At 45.0% G+C, this 21,717-nt stretch overlaps 1 protein-coding gene across 1 annotated transcript in view; it reads left to right on the top strand.

The window, feature by feature from the left end:
• Positions 1-21,717, top strand: part of SLIT3 (slit guidance ligand 3) — a 1,101,025-nt gene that overhangs the window by 772,201 nt on the left and 307,107 nt on the right. The window contains exon 7 of the mRNA XM_069654301.1: positions 8,372-8,443. Coding sequence (XP_069510402.1) covers positions 8,372-8,443 — 72 coding nt within the window. The remainder of the gene's footprint in view (positions 1-8,371; positions 8,444-21,717) is intronic.

Below are 21,717 nucleotides of genomic sequence, written 5' to 3'. Positions count from 1 at the left end.
GTGAAAGGTCTGGTGTTTGATTGCAGCCTGGGCTGTCATTGCACAATCTTCTGCTCAAATGATAGCATAAAGGTTAGGTACATAACTGAATATAGCCCCTATTCCAGATGTGCTGCACCGAAAGATAATGGCACCAAGTCCTAAAATCGGTTGCCACAGCCCGAGAACAGGGAAAGCCATTGACAATCAGACCCCTACAGTACAGTGGCCCAGAGGGCATCAGTCATTTTGTTGTACTTAAAGGGTCGCTTTCCTATTCTTTATTCTTCCTTTCATGAATATTTGAATTTATTAAATCCCAAATGAGTCATGCAAGCGCATTCCGACCCACATGTACACTAAACACAACCATAGAGTGACTGTTGTCTATGTAATTTTGCTCTGAATTAATATTGTTTAAATATGATGTGTTTCCGAGTATGGAAGTAGTCATGGCACTATTTGCACCATGACTACCTCCCATACCAGTACCGAGTCCGACTTGGTTCAATGGGGACTTACCGGTGTAGTCTGACCTTTGCGGGACCGGTAAATCCCCAATGAAAAATCCATTCCCCATTCCCATTTGAGCCCCTATGGGGAAGTAGCTAATAACGCCCCTATGGGGCTCAATGGGAATGGGGAAGTAGCTAATAACGGTACCGCAATTTGCCGTTATTATCTCTGAAGTCCCTTAACGGGCCCTGTCCATAACGTCTGGTCAGAACAGGAGGGTCCCGCTAATGGACCTCGGAATAGGGCGCAAAGGGTTTACCGGCACCAGTGCCGGTAATCCCTTTGCGCCCAACTCGGAATGAGGCCCATGTGTCCCTTCAACAACAAATGTGTGAGGATGGTGGCCTTGTCCTCTATAACCAAACCACGACATTACAGCGTGGACGCAAACTAGTCATGGGAAATGTGGCTGAAGTCACAATTGTTCTTATCATTAGGGGTTCACATTTGATTGAATGATTTGAACCATTAAGGGCAAGATTCAAACACTAATTTTTCATTCTGTTTTTATTTAGCTTGATTTCATGTTATTCTGAAATGAATGTTTTGTCCATGTGGTTTGATGTACTCAGTTAAGAGCTCCTGGCTGCTCTGATCTGAATTGAATGACAAACGATGCAAAGCGAAGCATTTTAACGCCCCTTCGAATCACTTGCTGAGTCGACACTATATGGGTTTGGCTGATTCAAACTGATTTCACCATTATTTTTCTGATTAAAAAATAATCTATTCTTTAAAGATCTTTATTCTTTATAGCTAGCCCCTCATTTCGCACCTTTTTAAAATATGCAAATAGAATTCATATGTCTTAATATATGCTTTACTAACATTTTGAATAAACATATTGAAGCCTGAGTTGCACACTCCCATCGCCCTTTACGGCATACCGTTAATTCGGGCGACATTTTACAACAGTCGGCCAATTTGATTCACCACAACCACCACCGGGGACGTTCATCCCTGTCACCCAAAATGCGAACGCAGGATCCCTCGCCCGATTCACCCAGTGAAGAAATAACGCCCCACCTCCACTGTGCAAACCTGCCTTCACCCGTTTCACATTTCAGAGATGAAATTCCAACTTCTGTCCTGGATATGACATTCCCACTCTATCCTCAAAAAGGAGTCAGTAACTTTGCCATCCAAGGAGGCATAAGGCTCATTCCCCACTCCCACCCATAGAGTATTCATGGCCACTCCTGAAGTGCTGCACTCCCTGTTCTGATGTGTAAGCAGGCTAGGGAAGGGAAGGCCCAGACTTTCTACATGTATTACCCATGGATACAGAGGATTGCTTTGTTGCTAACAGAAAATATCCCTCCTGCCCTATACAAAGTTTCCATCAGCCTGTGCTTGAGACAGTAAAAGTAATGTTGGCTTGCTGGGCAACATATGATTTGCTTTCTCAAAACATGATCCAAGAAATTGACATAACATAGAATAACTTAAACTATTATGTTACTTTCCTCCTGTCTTTAACAAATAAGTACAATTGTTCTTTTTGCTAGCAGTGGGACTATTGTTGGAGTTGAGCTTGATGGCCACTTATGAGGTGGAATACCAATTAGTTGTGCTCATTCTGATGGATCAGAATCACTGTACGACTCATCTATTATCACACATCCCGAGGATGTCAATTTCAGTGCTGCTGTCGTGACAGAGTGGAGTATAATTGGATGCCAACACGTGACGTCAACTGTTTAGAAGCGAGACTGGTGATTGGTCAAACAGGATCGAGCATTGAAGTGGCGTGGGGTGCGTGAAGAGCACAGCCAACCTATCTGATTAGAGGGGAGAAACAGACGTGTGCTTGATGGTCTTGTGTGCCTTGTTTATTTGGGAAACTGTGTTCTATGACTTTGCGTTCTTCTTTGCAAATGCTGTTTTGAGAGTTGTACTCTTGCTGTGCAGCCTAACTACAGCCTCGCCCTTGCCCCTTTGCAGTATTTTATTCTGTAGTTAGTTAAGAAGCACAATACACATGGAATTATTTGGGAAGACTCAATACCCTTTTCAGATAGCTTACATGCTGCTTTTTCTCTGAGAGCCTATGAGGAGCATTCGTTTTAATGACTGGCATGGTGTTCTGGGCTCACTGTAATTGAGAGAGCACACAACAACGTATGCAGTCACAACTCTTATTGTGATAAAGGAGCCTGGTGATCAGAGGAGACTGGGGCAAATGTCAGACTTCTCAATGGCTCCGTCACGGCTGGTGTCGCCAGCAGCTGGCAAGTACATTGAATGTATTTGCCCAGATTTCTGTCGATGTATTGGCAAGATCTATACTGAATGCTTCTAAGAAGTCAAAGTAAAACTACTTGTCCACGATCATTCAGGAGAGAGCCATTAGAACTGGAAGCCAGGATGTCTAGTTGCATAGCAAGCCACGCCTCTTTGCCGTGGCACACCGTCACTCTGATGTAAGTAACCCTGCACAGCAGGAAACAGCAGCACAGCCCAAGCAATGTACTTCACACCCCATCAGGGGTCAAGGCCTAAAAATTAAAGTGGGGGGACTCATCAGCAAATGCAATGGGATGTGATGTCACCACGAATTACCATATCAAGGTGAAATATGCACATTTCATTAAATTGGCTTTGCATAGGCACTAAAATTGAACAGGACACATGGCATTTGCCTTTCATAAACTCAACACACACACAAACCCAAGAGGGGATATTTTCTTCTAATAGTGTGTTTGAAAACGTTAAAATGTGTGCATGTTTTAAACTCCAAGAAAAAAAACAGATGTTTTCACTGGGACTTGCAGCACCGAAATGGGACATTTCACCTTTAGCTGTTTGTTATTTTTGATCAGGTTGCACAGTGCAGTGGTGAAGTGTCCAGCCTAGAGACCTGACGACTGCAGTTTGATCCCTGAGGTCTGCTTTAATTAATACATTCCAAGAGGACATCCACGGTTTCTCATTTAGCCGGGGGGGGGGGGGGGACTGAGTCCACCCTCTGAATAAAGTGGGGGGATTCCGTCCCCCCGCGTGTACCCTCGACTTGAGCCCTGCACCCCATCGTCCAACATTTATTTCTTACAGGGAACGCATGTCAAAATAACGTGACTGTGCACAATCTCTGAAAAGGAGCAGTCTGTCTCTACAGTGACCAGATCTGCTGCTTTGTGTGAATAGAAAAAGAACATTTTACAGAGCACTGTCTGTCCTTGCACTTGTCAATGTATGTCGTTGGCTTCGAACATGACAATTGTCTCTATCGTTGGCTCCCTTGTTTCTCGAAGATGTACACATCAAACACTGTCGCTCTCCTCCTAAAGCTATCTTTGTCCATCTTTCGGTCTTTTGGTTTCTATTTCTGTCAGTTTACCTTGGTGCCAGTGCCCCCAACAGTCTCTCGGTTATTTCACCAGTGCTGTTCTCCTTTCCCCTGTTTCAGCCGGCTCTCTAGGTCTGCTATCTCCAGTCATCCGTTGATTTATCCAACCATTAACTCACTCTCCACCCACCTCTTCATCCACCTATCCACACAGCAAACGTCTTATCACACACCCGTTCATCCATGCAGCCACTGGGACATTAGCCTACCCTCCAGTGCACCTCACTTAGTCCTAATATTCCTGAAATATATCATGCTTAACATTTAACAGTGCACAAAGATAACATCTTGTGTGCAATTTAATCACTTCATATCATATATTGTAGAAGAAAACTGAATAGAAGGTATTTCTTTGATAATTGGATATCCCGCAAATGGTGTTTATTAATCCTGCAGCCCTAAAATTGGCTGGTGCGTCAATTCCGTAAATATGGAGGATACTGACCCCTTACTACAGCAGTCGCCCCAACTTCATCTCAGGTACACAACATGGTTAGGATCAATTCTAGGACTCCGAAACCAACACGCAATTCAAATGTAACGCACAGCAGACAGGATGAATTGGGGAAACACCAACGGTCACTCGCCTAGTCCCCTTTGCCAAGAACATGCCCATGCTGATTACTCGGATACCACGAAACCCCGATGAGGAGTTGGAGGATTCGTCAGACACCAAGCAATATGCCTGACACCAAAAGAAAGAAATACACACAGACCAACACACATTACCTAAACAAACCCAGATTGAAGGTAATCAGGTTTCTGACACCCTTCTCTGACCCCTCCTTCATAATCTTGGCTTGGTAGGTTCTGGGGATGATGTTAAGTTCGAAGCCTCCTGCTTGGTCAATCAAAGCACCTCCCCCAAATATACACCATGACCATGACTACTCCTAGTCCTCCTCTGCCCACGTACTTCTCATACTCAAATTATGTCATACAGGCATTAATGGGGTAGTGCCATAGAGCACCTGCACCCCTGCCTCGATACACTCTGGTCCCACTGCATACATGGAAACAATGTATGTTCATTTATTCTTTTGAAATGTGTAAGGCACCCATGCAAACAAAACAAGCACACTTCAGCATGCAAGGACAAGGTGGCAGATGGGAAAGTAAGAGGGAAGGGCTTTGTGGGTGAAGGCAAAAAGGAAGGTCTTTTGGTATTTGGGGAGCCCCATTACATTGCCGTGACGTGGATTGTGCATATGTAGGCCATTCCACAACTTTGGGTTTAGAATTACGAGAATGCGGCCTCTGCTGAGTTTTATAGGAGGGAGACATCTGCCAACTAAAGGGAACTGTTTGGGCAGTGTTTCTAAAATGGTCCTGCAGGTAATGAGGTCCTGATATGCTGATAGCTTTGTGGGTGATGCAGAGTGCTTTAAACTTGATGCAGGAAGCTGATGGCAGCGAGTGCAACTGGTTCTAGGTTTATGAGGCGTGGTCAGGTGGGCTCAATTGGAAGATTATCCTTAGACCACAGCATCACAGAATTTGGCACTCACATGAGAAGGCCATCTGGATCCCAAGGTTATGTAAATGGCAGCAGTGTACTTTACAATTCCTATTTCATAACATTCATCAATACATGCATAAATGAATCTAAACATACATACATATCCACCTTATCCACCAATGATTAATTAAGCAATGTTACCCGAGTGGGGAGAGGGGGATATTACCGGGCCAGGTAATGTCTCGGGCCAGGTAGAAGAGGCCGGTAATGCCCCACCCCCTTGCAAGGATAACATTGCACGATGTGCCGGACACTAACAGTTTGTTTGCAAAATAAAGATGGCCGCCATGGATCCGGAGAAGGGACTACTAGTCCCTTCTCCCTGTTCATGATGGTCATTGATGAGGCTGCAGGGACACGCTGGGAACACTGCAGTTCCCGGCGTCGGCGAGGGACCAGGCCATGTGAGGTAAGTGAGGCAGGGATGTGAGGGGGAAAATATGCGGAAAAGGGGGTGGGGGAAGGCGGTGCAGGGATGCAGGCAGCGTGGGCAGAACTTACCTGAGATCCCGGCTGATGGAAGATGACGGCATCCTGCTGTGAGGAGATTCGGAAGGCGGGAATACCATGTGGTAATGCCACAATTTTGAGCCTTCTCGTTGGCTGGGAGGGAGATGCACGCCCCCACCTTCGTGGGTACAATATTATCTTCTTCCGCCCACCTCTCCATCTATGCCCAGCTGACACACCTGTTGATCTCCACCTGCTTCGTGTCCACGTGACCATCCATTGATGCACACCTAATATCCACATCCATCCCCAATAATGAATTATTCAATCATCCAACATGCATGCTGAAACACCAATTCATCCATTGAAAAACTAGACGTGCACCCATTCACACAGCGACCCATGCAATAATATGTTCAAACGAATAGCAGAAATCAAATGTTATCACTGCAAACACCTCTGCCTTTTTCTGTTTAGATATTGCTATCTTTCTTTACAAATTTGCAACCTTATTTTGTATCCAACCTACTGTATACGTTTACCCTTCAGCCATCCAGACCTGTGGACATACAATGGTTGTTCTAGACCCATGATTGTTAGGGAGAGGGTCACATGCCTGTGCCAAACCACAAAGCAAGCTAGTCAGCATCATCTGAGATGAAGTGGCCATGACATGTTGAGATGAGCAAGGTGCTTCCTCATGGGAATTTTGAATAGCAAATGTCTTCCATCACTGTGACCTCGAGCCCGGTGGAGAAAACCATGCAACAATTAAAAAAGGCCAGGGTAAGGACAGCGGGCATTTGTAGTGGAAAATGTGATCAGTGGCTAAGATATTGGTAGGGTTGTGGGATGCTCACAGAATGTGCCCTGGATGAGCCTATGCGTCGTCACCTGCTGCAATCGCTATGCAAACATTTTTGTGCAGCCGCTTCCATAGTTTTTCACTAATCAATTTCCAGTTACAACACAAGAAGGCTCAGCATCACATCCTTCAGAGGTCACTAAAATGAATATCAATTGGGTAAGATGCTTTGCTTGTAAAGGCAATTATGTGAATAGGAGAACTGAATTCTATCATTATTTAAATTCCTATTTGGTGTGTTTATCTGAGAAACTGTATGTGCACCGCTATGCAGGGACTAAGTATTACTGCCTCTTCTATGCCTTCATTATGGCAATGGAACAGGTTGTTCAATACTGAATCTATAACACTCAATCAAACTGCACACCCTATATTCACAACAATATTGTACATTTAGACCAGGTTTGGGGACGAATAGAAAAAGAACTCACACTAATATCAAGAATTTAAGTAACTTGGATTTCTGGGGCTGTGCTATGCCATGTGGATGGATGGTCCCTATTGCCCAGCGGCAGGGGCTGCCCATCAAACAAAGACTGGCACTGACTGCAGAAGCGTCATTTTGGCAGAGACTTCACGCCGCAAGGAGTCTCATCCCATCACTGCGGGTGGATGGTGGGTGGTATCTTCTGTGAATGGTGGGGATATGCTTCATGCCAATGGTACCCCTCCCCATCATGCTTTGTTCTCCGAATAAGTAGTCAGTGTCACACAGCATTTAACGAGAACCAAAAAGACCACATTTTCAAGCAGTCTACTGCTAGTATAATCCACCTGTGTGTCTCCCCAGGGAAGAGTCATGTTAGAGGGTCCAGGGGACCTCAACTTTATTTGCACAGGGACCACAGAAGCCCCATCCAACAGCCCCTTCTAATGGCTGTAGATATTTCCCTCTGTCTGCTTTAACGATTGCCAACCGTAAGTGGCCCATCGGACAAAGTAATGGTCCATTTGTCTTTTCTTTATGTCTCCTGCCTCGGAAAACTGTGATTAAGTTCTGAAAGTTCATTCTACCTGGGAATTACAGCCCAGCTGAATCATTTATCAGCTTCCGAAATTATTCGATTTGGCATTCATAACGCGCCTGTACACAAGTGTTTCTAGGCGCAAGTCTCGGCGATGGTACACAGTTCCTTTGGTTGGCAGAACACTTTTAAAAAAGGAAAGAGAGAGAGGGATAGAGAAAGAGAGACAGAGAGAGACAGAGGTAAAGAGACTGAGAGAAAGCACAGGGACCCACTGGAAAGAGCACACCAGCACCAGCCTACTTGCCAGGTTACTGTGGTGACGTGCACAGGTGCCTCATCAGGACACAGGAGGCAAGTAGCAGCAGGCGTGCGTTTTAAGGCATCAACCCAGCCCAGCTCTCAGCTGCTAGACTTGGAGTACAGACAAGGACTGTGTGGTGCAACGTGTTCCTTCCTCTCATTGAAAATAAAGGAATCCTCCAGTGGCCGCCACCGAGCAGCGCGCGCCAGCTAATAATCTTTTTCTATTTGTGTGCGGGATGGGTTCCATTACCATGAAGCAGATCTCTCCTGACAATTCACAAATTGTTCCTGAGATATTTGTCAGCATGTCCCCTTGTTGCGGAAGCACAGCTTCAATCAGTTTGTTCCCATAAATATTGCATGCTGGTGAAAAGAGTGTAAGTGATCCACTAGGTGATTTCATTGTGTCCTTTTCTTTCCAGCACGCTCAACAACAACAACATCAGCCGCATTCCTCTCACCAGTTTCAACCACCTGCCGAAGATCCGCACTCTGTAAGTAGAGAATGCCCGATCCAGTGACTGACTAGTATTGTGGGATGGTGCCATTGGTAATGTTGAGCGAGAGGATGGTTGGGGGCAAGCAGATGGGTGAAGGCGGCCCATTTAGCTGCCCACTGTTGACTTTAGACTTAGTGGGCCTTTGGTGTTATTCGGTCCGTATTTGGTTGGATCGGTGTTGCATCTCATTGGCCATTTATATGCACTCTCCAATTTCATTAGTGTTCAGTTGTTCTCTGTTCTCCTGTACAATCCAACCAGTAGGCTGGAATACTGTGTTAACCAAACAATGAAGGTTGTTTGGTTCCATGTGTTAATATCCCTGCAAAAATAACGCCATACAAAAATGGTGCTGTTATTTTGCAGCAATATTAATCCACGGAACCTGCAGCGGACACCCATGCAACCCCCATATTTTTTCAAAGGGAGCAGGGGAACCCCTGCGACCCCTGCTCCCATTTACCCCATAAAATATCCCCATCAATAATTTTGCCCATGCCGTTTCCTGACAATCATATATATGGCGATATTATTGGTGGGGATGATATTACCTGATAAGGGTTGTTTTTGTTAAAAAAAAAATGGCAACAAGTAACACCGGATCTTGCAGAGATGATGCCTTTCTCAGCCTAACACCATATCCCTCCCTGATGGAGTTCAAAACCATGTGGGTCTCTGACGGACAGAGGAAGCAATCCATGTGGTCTTGAAAGCCAGCAAGCAAAAAGTATGCAGCTAGAGCAATGCAAATATCACTTATTTCTGTGAGATAATGTGGCGTATTCTGCACAGGTTTAAGTTCGGCTTAGCTTTGGCGTTGTTTGCCATGCACATGTGTCTTGGGTGGCTCCTTCTTTAGCTCCATCGCTGCTTCCAGGCCAGAGTCTAGCTTGACGGAGCATCCATTGTTGTTACCCCTTATGCCCCAGTCAATTGCCTGCTGAGACATGGCAGGCACGGGTAAGCTCAGCTTGAAAATGAACAACGCTGCACATCATGGGTGCATGCCGCTGCTAGCTCAGGCGTGGCTCTGGCCCCACCAGGCCACTGTAGAAAGCACGCTGTTTGGTATCTGTCATTTGCCCTGTTGTTAGTATTAATATTCAAGTTTGCATTAAATTGAGAACAGCCAGTTGCATCACACATATATCTTTCACTGCATTTAATGCTGAGCATTGCATTGGCGGGTAATTCATGGAATTTTGTTTCTCTGGGTAGTTCTCATACCAAAAACCAGAGGCATTGCCAGGGGGTGTCTGACGGGACCATAGCCCAAAATCTTTTGGTTGTACCCCCAGATAGAAGCTCAGGGGCTACAGACAAAAGGCTGGCTAGCCCTGAGTCCTGACAATCCCAACATCAGCTTAGCACCGGATCTTTTCCAGACCTAGCAACACCCCTGCCAAAAACCATGCTCAGTTCCTTGAGCCCTAGGAAGCAGCCACTTCCAGCTGAGTCTGGCTTCCAGGGCCAGGGAGTGCTCTCGTAAATGAGTGGCTTAGTCCCGCGTTCATTATTTGCTTCCAATGACAGAAGGCCCTCCTCCATGCCATGGTCATCAGACTATGCCAGTTTTCAAGTAATCTGGTATTGAAGTGAGCGTCCTACACTGGCACTCTGCACACAGGGTATCATGTGGCGTTAGCCCAGGGTGTATTGAAGCCGTCTAAACACAGTTGTTAACAATTTTCGATCCGCAGTGAACCAATTACAGCATAATGAAAATGAAGCAGGTCTCCAACTGCTGTCTGTATCATGAAGGTGGATGGTGCATGGACGACGAAGAAGATGGTGAGTGACGTTGATTTGCATCCCCAATTATCCGAACAGCCGCGAGGAGGACGAAGCACTTGCTTGCATAGCTGATGCTAGAAAGCTCATGAAAGACAGTATTATCAAAATAGGGTGTGCCCTGGTGTCAATACCCCAAATCAGTTCTGCTGTGAAGCATGTGTTGCATTGTAAGGCTGTTGTTAGCGCACAGCAACTTAAGATGCCCAAAAACGCCCATGTTCTGTGGGGAATACTGCAAACACGTGTGTGACAGTTTTGCACAGCTTTGATATATTATTTCAGTCATCAAGGAAGGGTCTCAGTCAAATGAGGTAGCCTAGATCCACAGGTCAGGCAAATCTGCTCCCATTCACCCCCTCAAAGCCCACCACGGGGATAACCCAAACTCAAGCAAGTCCAGGATGGAAAAAGAAAATGGGAGGACTGCAGCCCCCACTGACCTAGATTGTGTAAATCCCCAACCATCAGCTTTCCCTCTAGGCTTGTCAGCCACTTTCTAAATGTAATTACCCAACAACATACTGAGATCCCTCCCATTAAGGAAACCTAGAATCCCAAAGTTGCAAATATGCAAGTTATGGATGAAGGGGGCCTCGCATGTTGATACGTCATTCATTATTCTTTAGAGGACAATTAATGTGGAAGGAACAATGTCCAGTGAGGATGAAAGGAGGGCAGGAGCCCATTCAGGAGTTCAGATATACATTAAAGAGAAATCTACACTGCTTCCAAAATGATGAAATTTCATAAGTGCGGTGTAACAGAGGGAACCTAGGTGCTCTACATTCCTTGTTCATGGTTTCACAACCATGATCTAACTATGTAACCAATTCTTCTACTTGCCGTCACGGGTGTGGATTAATTGAACAAAAAGCCTCATGGGGAACGCACAGCAGAATTCCTGCAGAGACAATGTGCAGTCCCATCTGCCTTCGAGTTCCATTGACCACTGCATAAGCACTGCATAAGCACTGATGACAATCATAACAGTCAAGGGCGAGAAAGGGGCATTGTAGGGCGTCCTGACTGTGCAATATGCGACACATTGTCCAGAAAAGCACCAACTTCCTAAAGGAAAAAGCACCTGGTGGATCCCTGCTGGAGCATGCATATCTGGCAGCTTCGACCTTCTTCAGGGATCTTTCACCCTGGCGTCTAGGAGGAAACAGTCGATCCTACTGTATGCACATGACCAATGGATGGAACAGACCGCCTGAACAACTCGGAGGCATGGGTGGCTAGCTGCCGCTTGGAAGATTGTTAACAATGCACCTGGTTCAACCTATCCAGTGATCATCCATGTCTCCTGTGCTTGGTGGCCCTGGTCACATGTCAGCACATTATACACACGAGAGTAATAGGAAATAAAACAAATTGTCCAGGAGCCTATTGTAAGCAGGGAGTCTCGTGAACAGATATTCGCCAGCGCACAAAGGGCCAGGACACTTTGCCAATGCCATAGTGGCTCAAAGTCCATCCATTAGCCTCGTTTTAATTGACAATAGACTCCAGGAATGCCGCGTACCGTGATATGCACCGTGTGAAACGCGCGCGATGGGCAGGTAGCGCTTCCCCATGGGCAGCCATGCCTGTCAGCATTTCAGGCACCTCTCAGGCCTGCTGTGCACCTACGGCAGCGATGCAGATTAGCAAACACGTCAGTCTGCAGGGGGAGTAGCAGGCAGCCCATTCACTGAAACAGAAAGCAGCAATTGGCTGAATGCAGCACATGCATGTATCAACAGACAAGCAAATACAAGCAACAGATACACCCCTCTCTTGCCAAGACTGGCAGCCTGTCCTGCAGCACGATAGACCCCGATTTATATGTGGTTTTCACTTCCCTCTAATAGGATGACATTAATAGAAGTCAGCATCAATGTAACTGATTAGGTTGAAGAGTTATTTTTTTTTTCCTCCTCCTCATTAATGACTCGCAACATTCGTCTGGTTACCGCCAATCGATCAATCAGCCCTGTCTGTTGCCAAGGCGGAGTGCTGCCTTGCTGCCCGCTTTCCCTCTGATTTAATTCCAGGGATGGCGGTGCAGGCATGTTGCTCCCTGGAGACGGCCACTGTCTAACCCCCATTCTGTAATTAAAAAGAAGGAGCAGGGGCGGATGTCGGGAAAGGGATTCATAAAGGGAAGCATTCCTATTGAATTCTGTGATCTCCATGTTGTCAATGGAGAAGGCAGATCCCCTTGTAAAACGATATGCCCAAAGTGTAGTCTGTGGCTAAAAGGGGTAGTTAAACAAAACTGTGTACTCATTCTCTTTACGGTCTCGTTGACGGCGATCTCGAAGGAAGCCATAGCTCTCAACCATTTGTGTTGCAAAGGCGGGTGAAATCACCCGATTTTGTTTTTGGCGGGTGAGATGCCCATTGGAATGAATGGGCTTGCAGGAGGCTTAGTGGGTGAGTCTGCCCTTTGCATGGCGGGTAACACCAGCCAAAAGTGTGTGAGTTGAGAGCTATGGGAATCTGTCGAGGAGGAACCCGCAGTTCAAGCACCCGTTCATGTGCTTTCAGCCTTTCTTCTCAGTAGTCCCGTGTATTACGTCATGTCTACTAATAATGCTTGAAAAGAGACCAGATTTCCTGTTACTTCTCTTCTTCGAAAAGGCTTGGAAGCGGCGTCTCCAGTGGGCCGGCAAACAGTATACTTCGACGACTTGTATTTTTTAAGCACATATTTCATTGGCTTCGAAGGACCTGGAGCATAAGTTGGTCACTTTGGCTATTTGAGGTAAGAAAGAGCAAGTTGAATTTCTGGGATGAAGGTGTGATATTGGTGCCACGCTGGCTACACAGGAGGTCAGAGTTACAGGAAAGCATTGCCCCAGCGAGTGATTGCTATTGGCTTGTATACTGCTATTAACAAGGGGCTTGGACAGCAGAGTATTGCAAGAGACACATGGCCACAGGGTTACGAGACATTTGGTCGAAAAAAATTGGTCGACCAGACAAATGGTCGAACCAATTTGGTCGAAAACCAAATGGTCGAATTTTTATTTTTTTTTATTTTCCCCCAACCCCCTTTTTTTTCTAAAAAACCCTTTTTTTAAAAAACGAAAGCCCGAAAAATAAATATATAATTAAAAAAAAAAATTCAACCATTTGGTTTTCGACCAAATTGCGTCGACCAAATGTCATTCGACCAGTTTTAATTCGACCAAATGACTGGACACCGGCCACAGCTGTCAACGGAATAGTCTTTTCATTTGGAAGAGTGCGGACAGATACATGTATTTCCTAAATCTGTTGCAGGTTTATACTCAAAGCATAAAGACCTACCAATTTCCATTGTGATGAAAAAGAGATTGATTTGCAACGAGGACCTTTATTCCAACTCAAAGTACATGAGACTGTCAGAGTCAATCTAGAGACTCCAGGTTAGAGAGATGTTCACTTCTACACACATGCCATGTCAGTAGTGACCAAGAGCTCTTATGTTCTGGCCACTTGTTTGGTAACTACTTGCAAAATGTGTGTGTGGGTGTGTGTGTGTGCTTGTTCGCGCGTATCTATGTGGCGTCTGTGTTTTGAGTATGGATTATAATTGAGGCTTCTGAGTTTCTGTTTTTACTGATTTTTACACATAAATACAGGCGGAAATCAATCTGCTTTATGTCTGTATTTATTTATAAAAATGTAGAAAAGCAGAAAAACAGGCCTTTCTGTTTGGTTCTATATGATGTCACTCATACATCGCAGGCCAATCACATTGCAGATTGGCAGCATGAAGAGTGTACAAGTTGTATAAAAATAGTATTCAAGTTCGTCAAATTGCCGACAGCATATATCTTAAGGCAATAGCAGTCACAGGAGCAATCGTTAGTTGTTATGGAACAACTTGAACTAGCACTTCTTTCCTATATGGCTGCATGGGAGCTTTAATAAATGCATTTTTTACTAGCATAAATGCAGAAATACTGGTTGCAAAATATATTTTTATATGACAAAAAATAAATGTGGATACATACGGAAAAATGGCAAGAAATAAATATGGATAAATACAGACGGAAATGACAGAAAAATAAATAACATAACACCGGGAGCCTTAATCTCATGTTTCAAATAAAGTGACAGGACGACTCATGCAGGCATTTGTGGAAGGGCTTATCCGCCGCCACAAGGAGCATGTACGCCGAATGTTGTAAGAAGGGAGAGAGTTACAAGACATCTGGGCAATAGTTATCGTTTCTCACACATCTGCGATGCAACTGTCTTGCTTTTATGAGGTGTGGTTCAAATATGCAGACAAGAAGGGGAAGCTATGCTGAGTAAAACAGCAGTATTGGCAGTGGGCAGTGATACATCAGACATGTGCCCGGCAATACATTATGTCATCATAAGATTTGAGGAGGTGTGAAGGTTCTGCTCTGAAGTGGAGTCGGGTAGTTTAGCATTGGAGCACAAAGCTTGGGCCCAGTGAAGCATTAGATGGAACTAGGAACAAGAGTGCTAGTCAGTTCAAAGAAGGTTTGGTTGCACTACACCATCAGACTTTTTCCTCAGTCATGTCACAAGAACATTGTCAGTGAAATAATGGATTGTGGTTGTTTCAGGCAATATCAGTGGGCACTACATCATGTCACTAAACATTTTTTTTTGTAATTGCGTATCCTACTGATACTCTGAGGGGGGAAGTGTGGGGCTTATTGTTTCCGGATCTTGAGATGTTCTGTGTGATATGTACACACACACACACACACACACACATCCCCCCCTCCGGCCCCCCACCCCCCACCCTGTGCGCTGGTACAGAGTTGCCCATCCCCCCCACTCCCTGGCCCCCCACCCTGTGCGCTGTTACAGAGTTACTGGTCAGTGTGTAATGCACGCCCTGCCGACCACCCAATGCATCCGATCAAATGGTCTGCAAGAGGGATTTCTTTATTATTTTATTACATCACAACAGCGTTGCTAATGTATTAGAAAACCCCATACAATCAAAGCAGAAAGTCGATAGAAATCGTTGGGAAACGTGACAGTGATAAATAACCATGGATGCCACTTCTGGAGAAGCAGCTCTTTGCACGTGGGACACCAGGATACACTGAACCCACCAGGGAGTGCTTCCTGAGCTCACAGCACTAGCCCAGTGCAAGTGTGGTGGGCTTTACAGCAGCTGAATCATCCTAGAATAAGAGACTCAATATAATGTTCAATGCAGGAGACTCATAGATAATTCAGGGTTGGGGCTGCAGCAGGGCGATCAAGTTCTGTTAGTGGTGGGACCAAGCTTGGCCATTAGGGAAACTAGGCAAGTCAACACAGAAATAACCTCTGTGTTCCCCAAGGCTGAAGAAGGCTGGATTTACTCCTGGTTCATTGTCTGTTCTCACTGTTAAACACACATTCGTGCATATCTACCTAAAGAATGTTTTCTGTGAATAGCTGTAGCACATGTGCTGCTCTTCCACTTGGGTGAACTACCATTGACTAGTATAACACAGGTACATTCATCTATCTGTGCGTATTAATGATATAGGTATTTATACATAATAGTTGGATACTCCCTTTTGTCTTTATTTTGTTTTCATCTACCTCTATATCTTTGTGCATGTCTATATATACTCATATAGACATACATATAGGGGCAGCCCGCATCGTGCAGCAGCGCTCCCGTGTCTGCATGCAGCGGCTCACATGTGCACAGCTGCCCAGAGCAAGCCAATTCCACACAAAGGAAATGAATGCCGCGCCGTGTTTAGCATAAATAAAGCTGTTCCAACAGAAAGCAAAGCAGATCAATGCTAACTAATTCCTGTCAGTTCTAATCAAGGGCCAGGGATCAATAAAGACCTTAACCGCAGATAATGGAATGAGCGGGAGCGGGCGGCCTGCAGTGCAGCTGATTCAGAAGAAAAGAGATTTCCCGAGGTCAGCAGCTGAATCTCAATCGGTTTCCCTGAAGCCTTCATCGGGTCTTTCTCAATGCTATTGTTTCCTTAATGTTTGGTGGGGCCACCAGGTCTCCCCATAGCGGCATTGTGGTATGAGTAGCAGGGAGCCAGGCGGCCCTGGTCAGTATTAGGTATTGAGTTAGATCCAATCCACCAAACTGATTGATTTTTTTTTTCCACCAACCTCTGGATACCATTTGCACCTGGCACCACCCAAAAGGTGCATTGCAGCCCAACGTTTCATGCACATCCCTTTTTTTAGGATTCACAGCACGCCATTGCAGCGGCGGCATCTTAGCAGAGGCGGAAGGACCTGTTAGATGATGCACTACAAACATGGGAGAGCAAAACACGCAATCAAACGAAAGGCAGTGATACCCCAAGGTCCCTCGTTTTCATAGTGATCTTTAACACCTCCCAAAACATAGGACTCTGCTGCCATTGAAAGGCAGTGCCAACCTGTGATGCCCCTTGTGGGCAGTCAAACACACCCTCGGGTTTAGCACAGATTGCCATGAAACACAACCCATTATTCGCTTGAGCCTAAATTATTGGCCATAGTGTTCTATGCATTGGCTGCAAGATAACCCTCAGGGTAGGGATCCAACATGTTTTCCTTACCAAACATTCTCACTGCCGCCATGACATTCCATATCACACACGCTATGTAATCAATAATAGGGTGGCTAGTAAGGAAAGCGTGGAGTGCCGAAGGCAAAGGAGAAACCAATAATAGGGTGGCTAGTAAGGAAAGCGTGGAGTGCTGAAGGCAAAGGAGAAACCAATAATACGGTGGCTAGTAAGGAAAGAGTGGAGTGCCGAAGGCAAAGGAGAAACCAATAATAGGGTGGCTAGTAAGGAAAGCGTGGAGTGCCGAAGTCAAAGGAGAAACCAATAATAGAGTGGCTAGTAAGGAAAGAGTGGAGTGCCGAAGGCAAAGGAGAAACCAGTAATAGGGTGGCTAGTAAGGAAAGAGTGGAGTGCCGAAGGCAAAGGAGAAACCAATAATAGGGTGGCTAGTAAGGAAAGCGTGGAGTGCCGAAGTCAAAGGAGAAACCAATAATAGAGTGGCTAGTAAGGAAAGAGTGGAGTGCCGAAGGCAAAGGAGAAACCAATAATAGGGTGGCTAGTAAGGAAAGAGTTGAGTGCTGAAGGCAAAGGAGCCCACGGCCCCTAATAATTCATACTTTCTGCCATGGTCATAGCAGCAACCGCACACATTATCAAGGCATACTCCTGAAACTAGACGTGGAAATTATGGGACGAGGTTAATGAGCAACCTAACGTGGAAATTATGGGACGAGGTTAATGAGCAACCTAAAGCTGCTCGGCCAGCCCCTGTAACGTATGAGACAACCGAGGTGATATACTATCCGAGTGATGGGCTCATCGGACATTCATGCGTGACAGCTGGAACCAGAAAGATGAAATATTGGATAACCTCTCACACATCCATAGTGGAAGAGGGGTGAGGAGAAATCCTGGACACCATGGCAACAGAGAGGGAAATGAACTCAGAGATGGATCACCTTAGGAAATGTGACAAGGCGACAGGCGGCATACTGACTGCAGCAGGCGACAGTACACGCGGGGTCTAGGATGATTGTGAATGGTATTTGACTAAAATTGAATAAGTAATATTGTGGCTATTGTTTCTTTTCATTTTAACTTAAAAGTGATGGGCTATTTCAGCTAAGCTATTTGCAGGTGAATTTGTCTGCCCTGTTTACCTGGTGGGTGCAGAACACTTTCCACTACACTGGGGACGGCTAAACAGTAATGGCCCTGGGGCAGTGCAAACTGCTCACAGGGCTAATTTGCAGGTCTTGCAAGCAAAATACCTGACTTTTAATCCTTATTTACTCATGTTATGTCATGTTATGGGGTATTTGTAAAGGAATCACGCGTCCATGGGTGTGTGGCCACAGTTTGTGATCTGGGGCAAGTCACTTCACTTCAGAACACACTTCTGTGATCATTGGAAGCACACTTAAATTAAGCTAATTAATGAGCATAAAATATGATCTCAAAACTCTAAGGCACAGGAGAAGTAGTTCAGTGGTTCATGCAAAATGGGGTTTACTCAGCTTCCCATTCTTTTCTGCTCAGTAAATAAAAAACAATAATAGTAGCCACTTTTATATGAAATCCCAGACACAATTCAGTTTTTAGTTTATCCTTAACTCCCGTGGGGCTGGCATTCTGAGGCATTAGGTCCCCGGAATGATCAACTTAATGGTCCAAGCGAAGCGAGGGCACTAAGGAGGGCTTTCTGGCACACCTGATCCCCAGGAATGCTGCCCCTAAAGGTGCTGCGGTCAGAAGCACCCATTGGAGGGGAGGGTGGCACGGCAAAGGATGAACAGGTTTTTGAACAAGCCACAGCCTCCCGGTGCCTCTGAGCGTGTAGAAATAGCAGCAGCTGCCAGCATGCGAAGGCACAGGCTAGACCAATACACGGGAATCGGAGCAAGGGACAAGAGGAGCCGTTATTCTTCAGGGCCTAGCACGGCACTATGGCGGTTGGCAAGGGGTTAAGCAAAGCTGCCTCACGTAAAGGTGCCAGTAGGGGAAGGAGTGTCCTGGGAGGGCACAACTTGACAGAGGCTCCATGTGGAGGGCCCTTTCACTTGGCCTTACTAGGCCTGAATGCGCGGTCTAGGCACACACTGGCTGATAGTGGCTGGAATTAGCTCAGAATCAGCATTCCTGTTTGGCCGAGAGCCAATTGGAACTCTCTAAGTGAGCTGCTAATGTTTACTGTATAATGGTACCTTTTCTTTAGTGATCAAAATCACATGTATAGCTGACAAAATCCACTGCACTTCCCCATTATATAACATAATTTCCCATGAACCTTTCTAAAGAATAGTCTTTTGTTCAACTTGCCTTAAAAACCTCAAGTAAAATTTCAGCTGATGGAAATCAGCAGGACTGCTTTGACTTTAACACTGTTGGGATGATCTACGTAAGAAGATAGTCTGCATGGTACTATAGGACTCCCCCTCCCCCTCCCAGGACAGCTGAACACACCACCACCCGTACATGTGGGGGCAGAGACTGATCCTTGATGTTGAACTGCAGGTGGATATTATCGCTGCTCACTTGCTAGAGCCAAGTCACGCCTTTTAACCGCACATGCACACCCTTTTGATTGGAGGATATCAATTCTTTGTTGGGTAAACTCTGTGGAACAGAATGAATGGGTGCCGGGAAGATTTTGTAGAAGGGATTGTATGTTGTTATGGAGAGTGGCTTTTCTGGCAGAGTTTTTTCGTGATTACTTTCTATGACTATCTGTCTACTTACCTGGCTGACGATGTAAACACTATGCCGATTCTATGATGATTTGTATCGTGTTGGCGTCTCTTTGTTTATCTTTGTTAAAAAATATCCTTTAACATTAACATAGTGGCAATAGTGCTCCCGATCTACATGACTAATTTCCAGCTAAACCCCCACTAGTTATCTGTCAGCCTATACCTTTGCCGCCTGTCACACTATTTGTAAAGTACATTGTAATTTCTCTTCCAAAACTCAGTATACAGAACGGTATCAGGTAATATTATCCCCACCAATAATATCGCCATATATATGGTCGTTGGGAACGGCCATAGGCGATATTATTAGTGGGGATAATTTACGCAGTAAATGGGAGCAGGGTTTGTGGGGGTGTCCCCCGCTCTCTTTAAACTAATATAGGGTTTGCAGGGGTGTCCCCCACAGTTTTAATTGGTTAATATTGCCACAAAAATATGGTGCCATTCTTGTATGGTGATATTTTTGCAGGGATATTAACACATGGAACCTACAGAACATGTGATTAGTTGATGATTTAAGAAATCATAGTGGGCCCTGATTCTCCAAAAGGGTTTGGTAGGTGCCTTTCACTCTTTTGAGATGGATAAAACAGACCTGTCGTGTTACCTTTCCAGTAAATCGATTCAGGCTCAGACAGTGACAGATATATTCTCGAAGGACAAAAGTTTGCCCTATTGAGGTGCTTGCCACGCTTGTCCACCAAATAGGGCATAGAAGTATAAGCATTGCAGTGGGTGCTGAAATAATACCACTACACGCTGATGATATCTTATGATATGTTCGAAAACCTGCACAAAATGTATGGCAAATCTTGACTGATGATCTGGTTTGAATGTTAAGTAGTCAAAATGTGAGTGTATTCCTCCTACACTGTCAGCAGTTCTGCATAGAGACTGGGGTGGATTTCAGTGGAATCCTGGCAGTATTCTCTCTTTAGGTAATAGAGTGTCATGTGTGCAGAAGGATCTCTACCATCTTAATTTGGGGTCCTATTTTCCCTTAATGAGGGCTAGGTTAAAGTCGTGTCCCTCACTTCAAATGTCTCTTTACAGCCGAATATCCTTGTTAAAATTGACAATATTACCCAAACTATTATATTTTTTTTATAAACATACCAATATTGCCTAGAGGGACCTTTTTTTATTCCTATGCAGCACAGTCTGTAATTTTATATGAGATTTAGTTTTCTCCATACTGCATGGGTGTTTTTTCTGCCCCCAATTTGAAATATACTTCCTGGTTACTCAGGCCCAGTTTGCGTCTTATTGGTGAATGTCCAATTTGGACCTGGCACATTTCAAGATCGAGAGGTGTGTTGCTCTCGATTCCATTGTCTTCCACATTCCACGTTAAGTATGATAAATCTTACTTATCTGTTAATGCCTGGTCTCAGATTTATCACCTGTCGGGCATATGAAACCATACAACCATACTGTGTGGCTTGGAGATGTAACATACCATTCTTCCACATTGGACACGTCTATATATATATATATATATTTATATTAAATGCGATAGAGATGGGAGCCCCCCGCTGGGTCACATGGTTTCAGATGGCATATTTATTTCCCTGACAGACTTTCATGCTGAACTTGACTCAGGCCCTGTGGTGACCTTGCAATACCATTGCATGTGTGAAACATTCCAATGTCAGTGGCCCTCCTTTCCCAATGAACCAGAATCATTGCCTAGCTTGACGGTCATAGTAAACTATGCAGGTGGCAGGAGACTAGTGTTGCCATGATATATCTATGTTTAACTTAAGAAATTGTGTCCACCTTCTAAGGCTCGGCTGTGTTGGGAACTGTCCTGGGCTCTGGTCTAGCTGAAGAACATTGGCATTTGTGTTTGTTGATAAAGGAGATCTCAGCAAGCTTCCACTTTCACCTGATTCAAAAATATGACCCTATACACCACGCTCGTTTCAAAAAGTGGAGAATGCCAAAGATGCTTTTCCCAGGCTGCACGTTTGCTACATATGGTTTGGAATTGCCCTAGACTAGTCTTTTGTCTGTTGTAAAGAGGCTGAGACCCCTGACTAAAATGGCTGATATTCTGCTAGCTCTTGCAGGTGCATTGTGATATCCCCTATTGTTACTTGCAGGTTGTTTCACATAGCATGACTTACAGCTAAGCGATATATACATAAAAGTAACTACTCACTTCAAATGTCTCAAGGATGGAGTGTATGTAAATGATTATGAAGACACCTGTGCAGTAGCACTTTTTGGGCATGTCTAT

This window comes from Ambystoma mexicanum, chromosome 3q (assembly GCF_040938575.1).
Source record: "Ambystoma mexicanum isolate Mex_15411 chromosome 3q, UKY_AmexF1_1, whole genome shotgun sequence".
NCBI classification, from domain to species: Eukaryota; Metazoa; Chordata; class Amphibia; order Caudata; family Ambystomatidae; genus Ambystoma; species Ambystoma mexicanum.
Note: the sequence above shows the minus strand (reverse complement) of the source record. Positions and strands in the feature narration are given on the sequence as shown.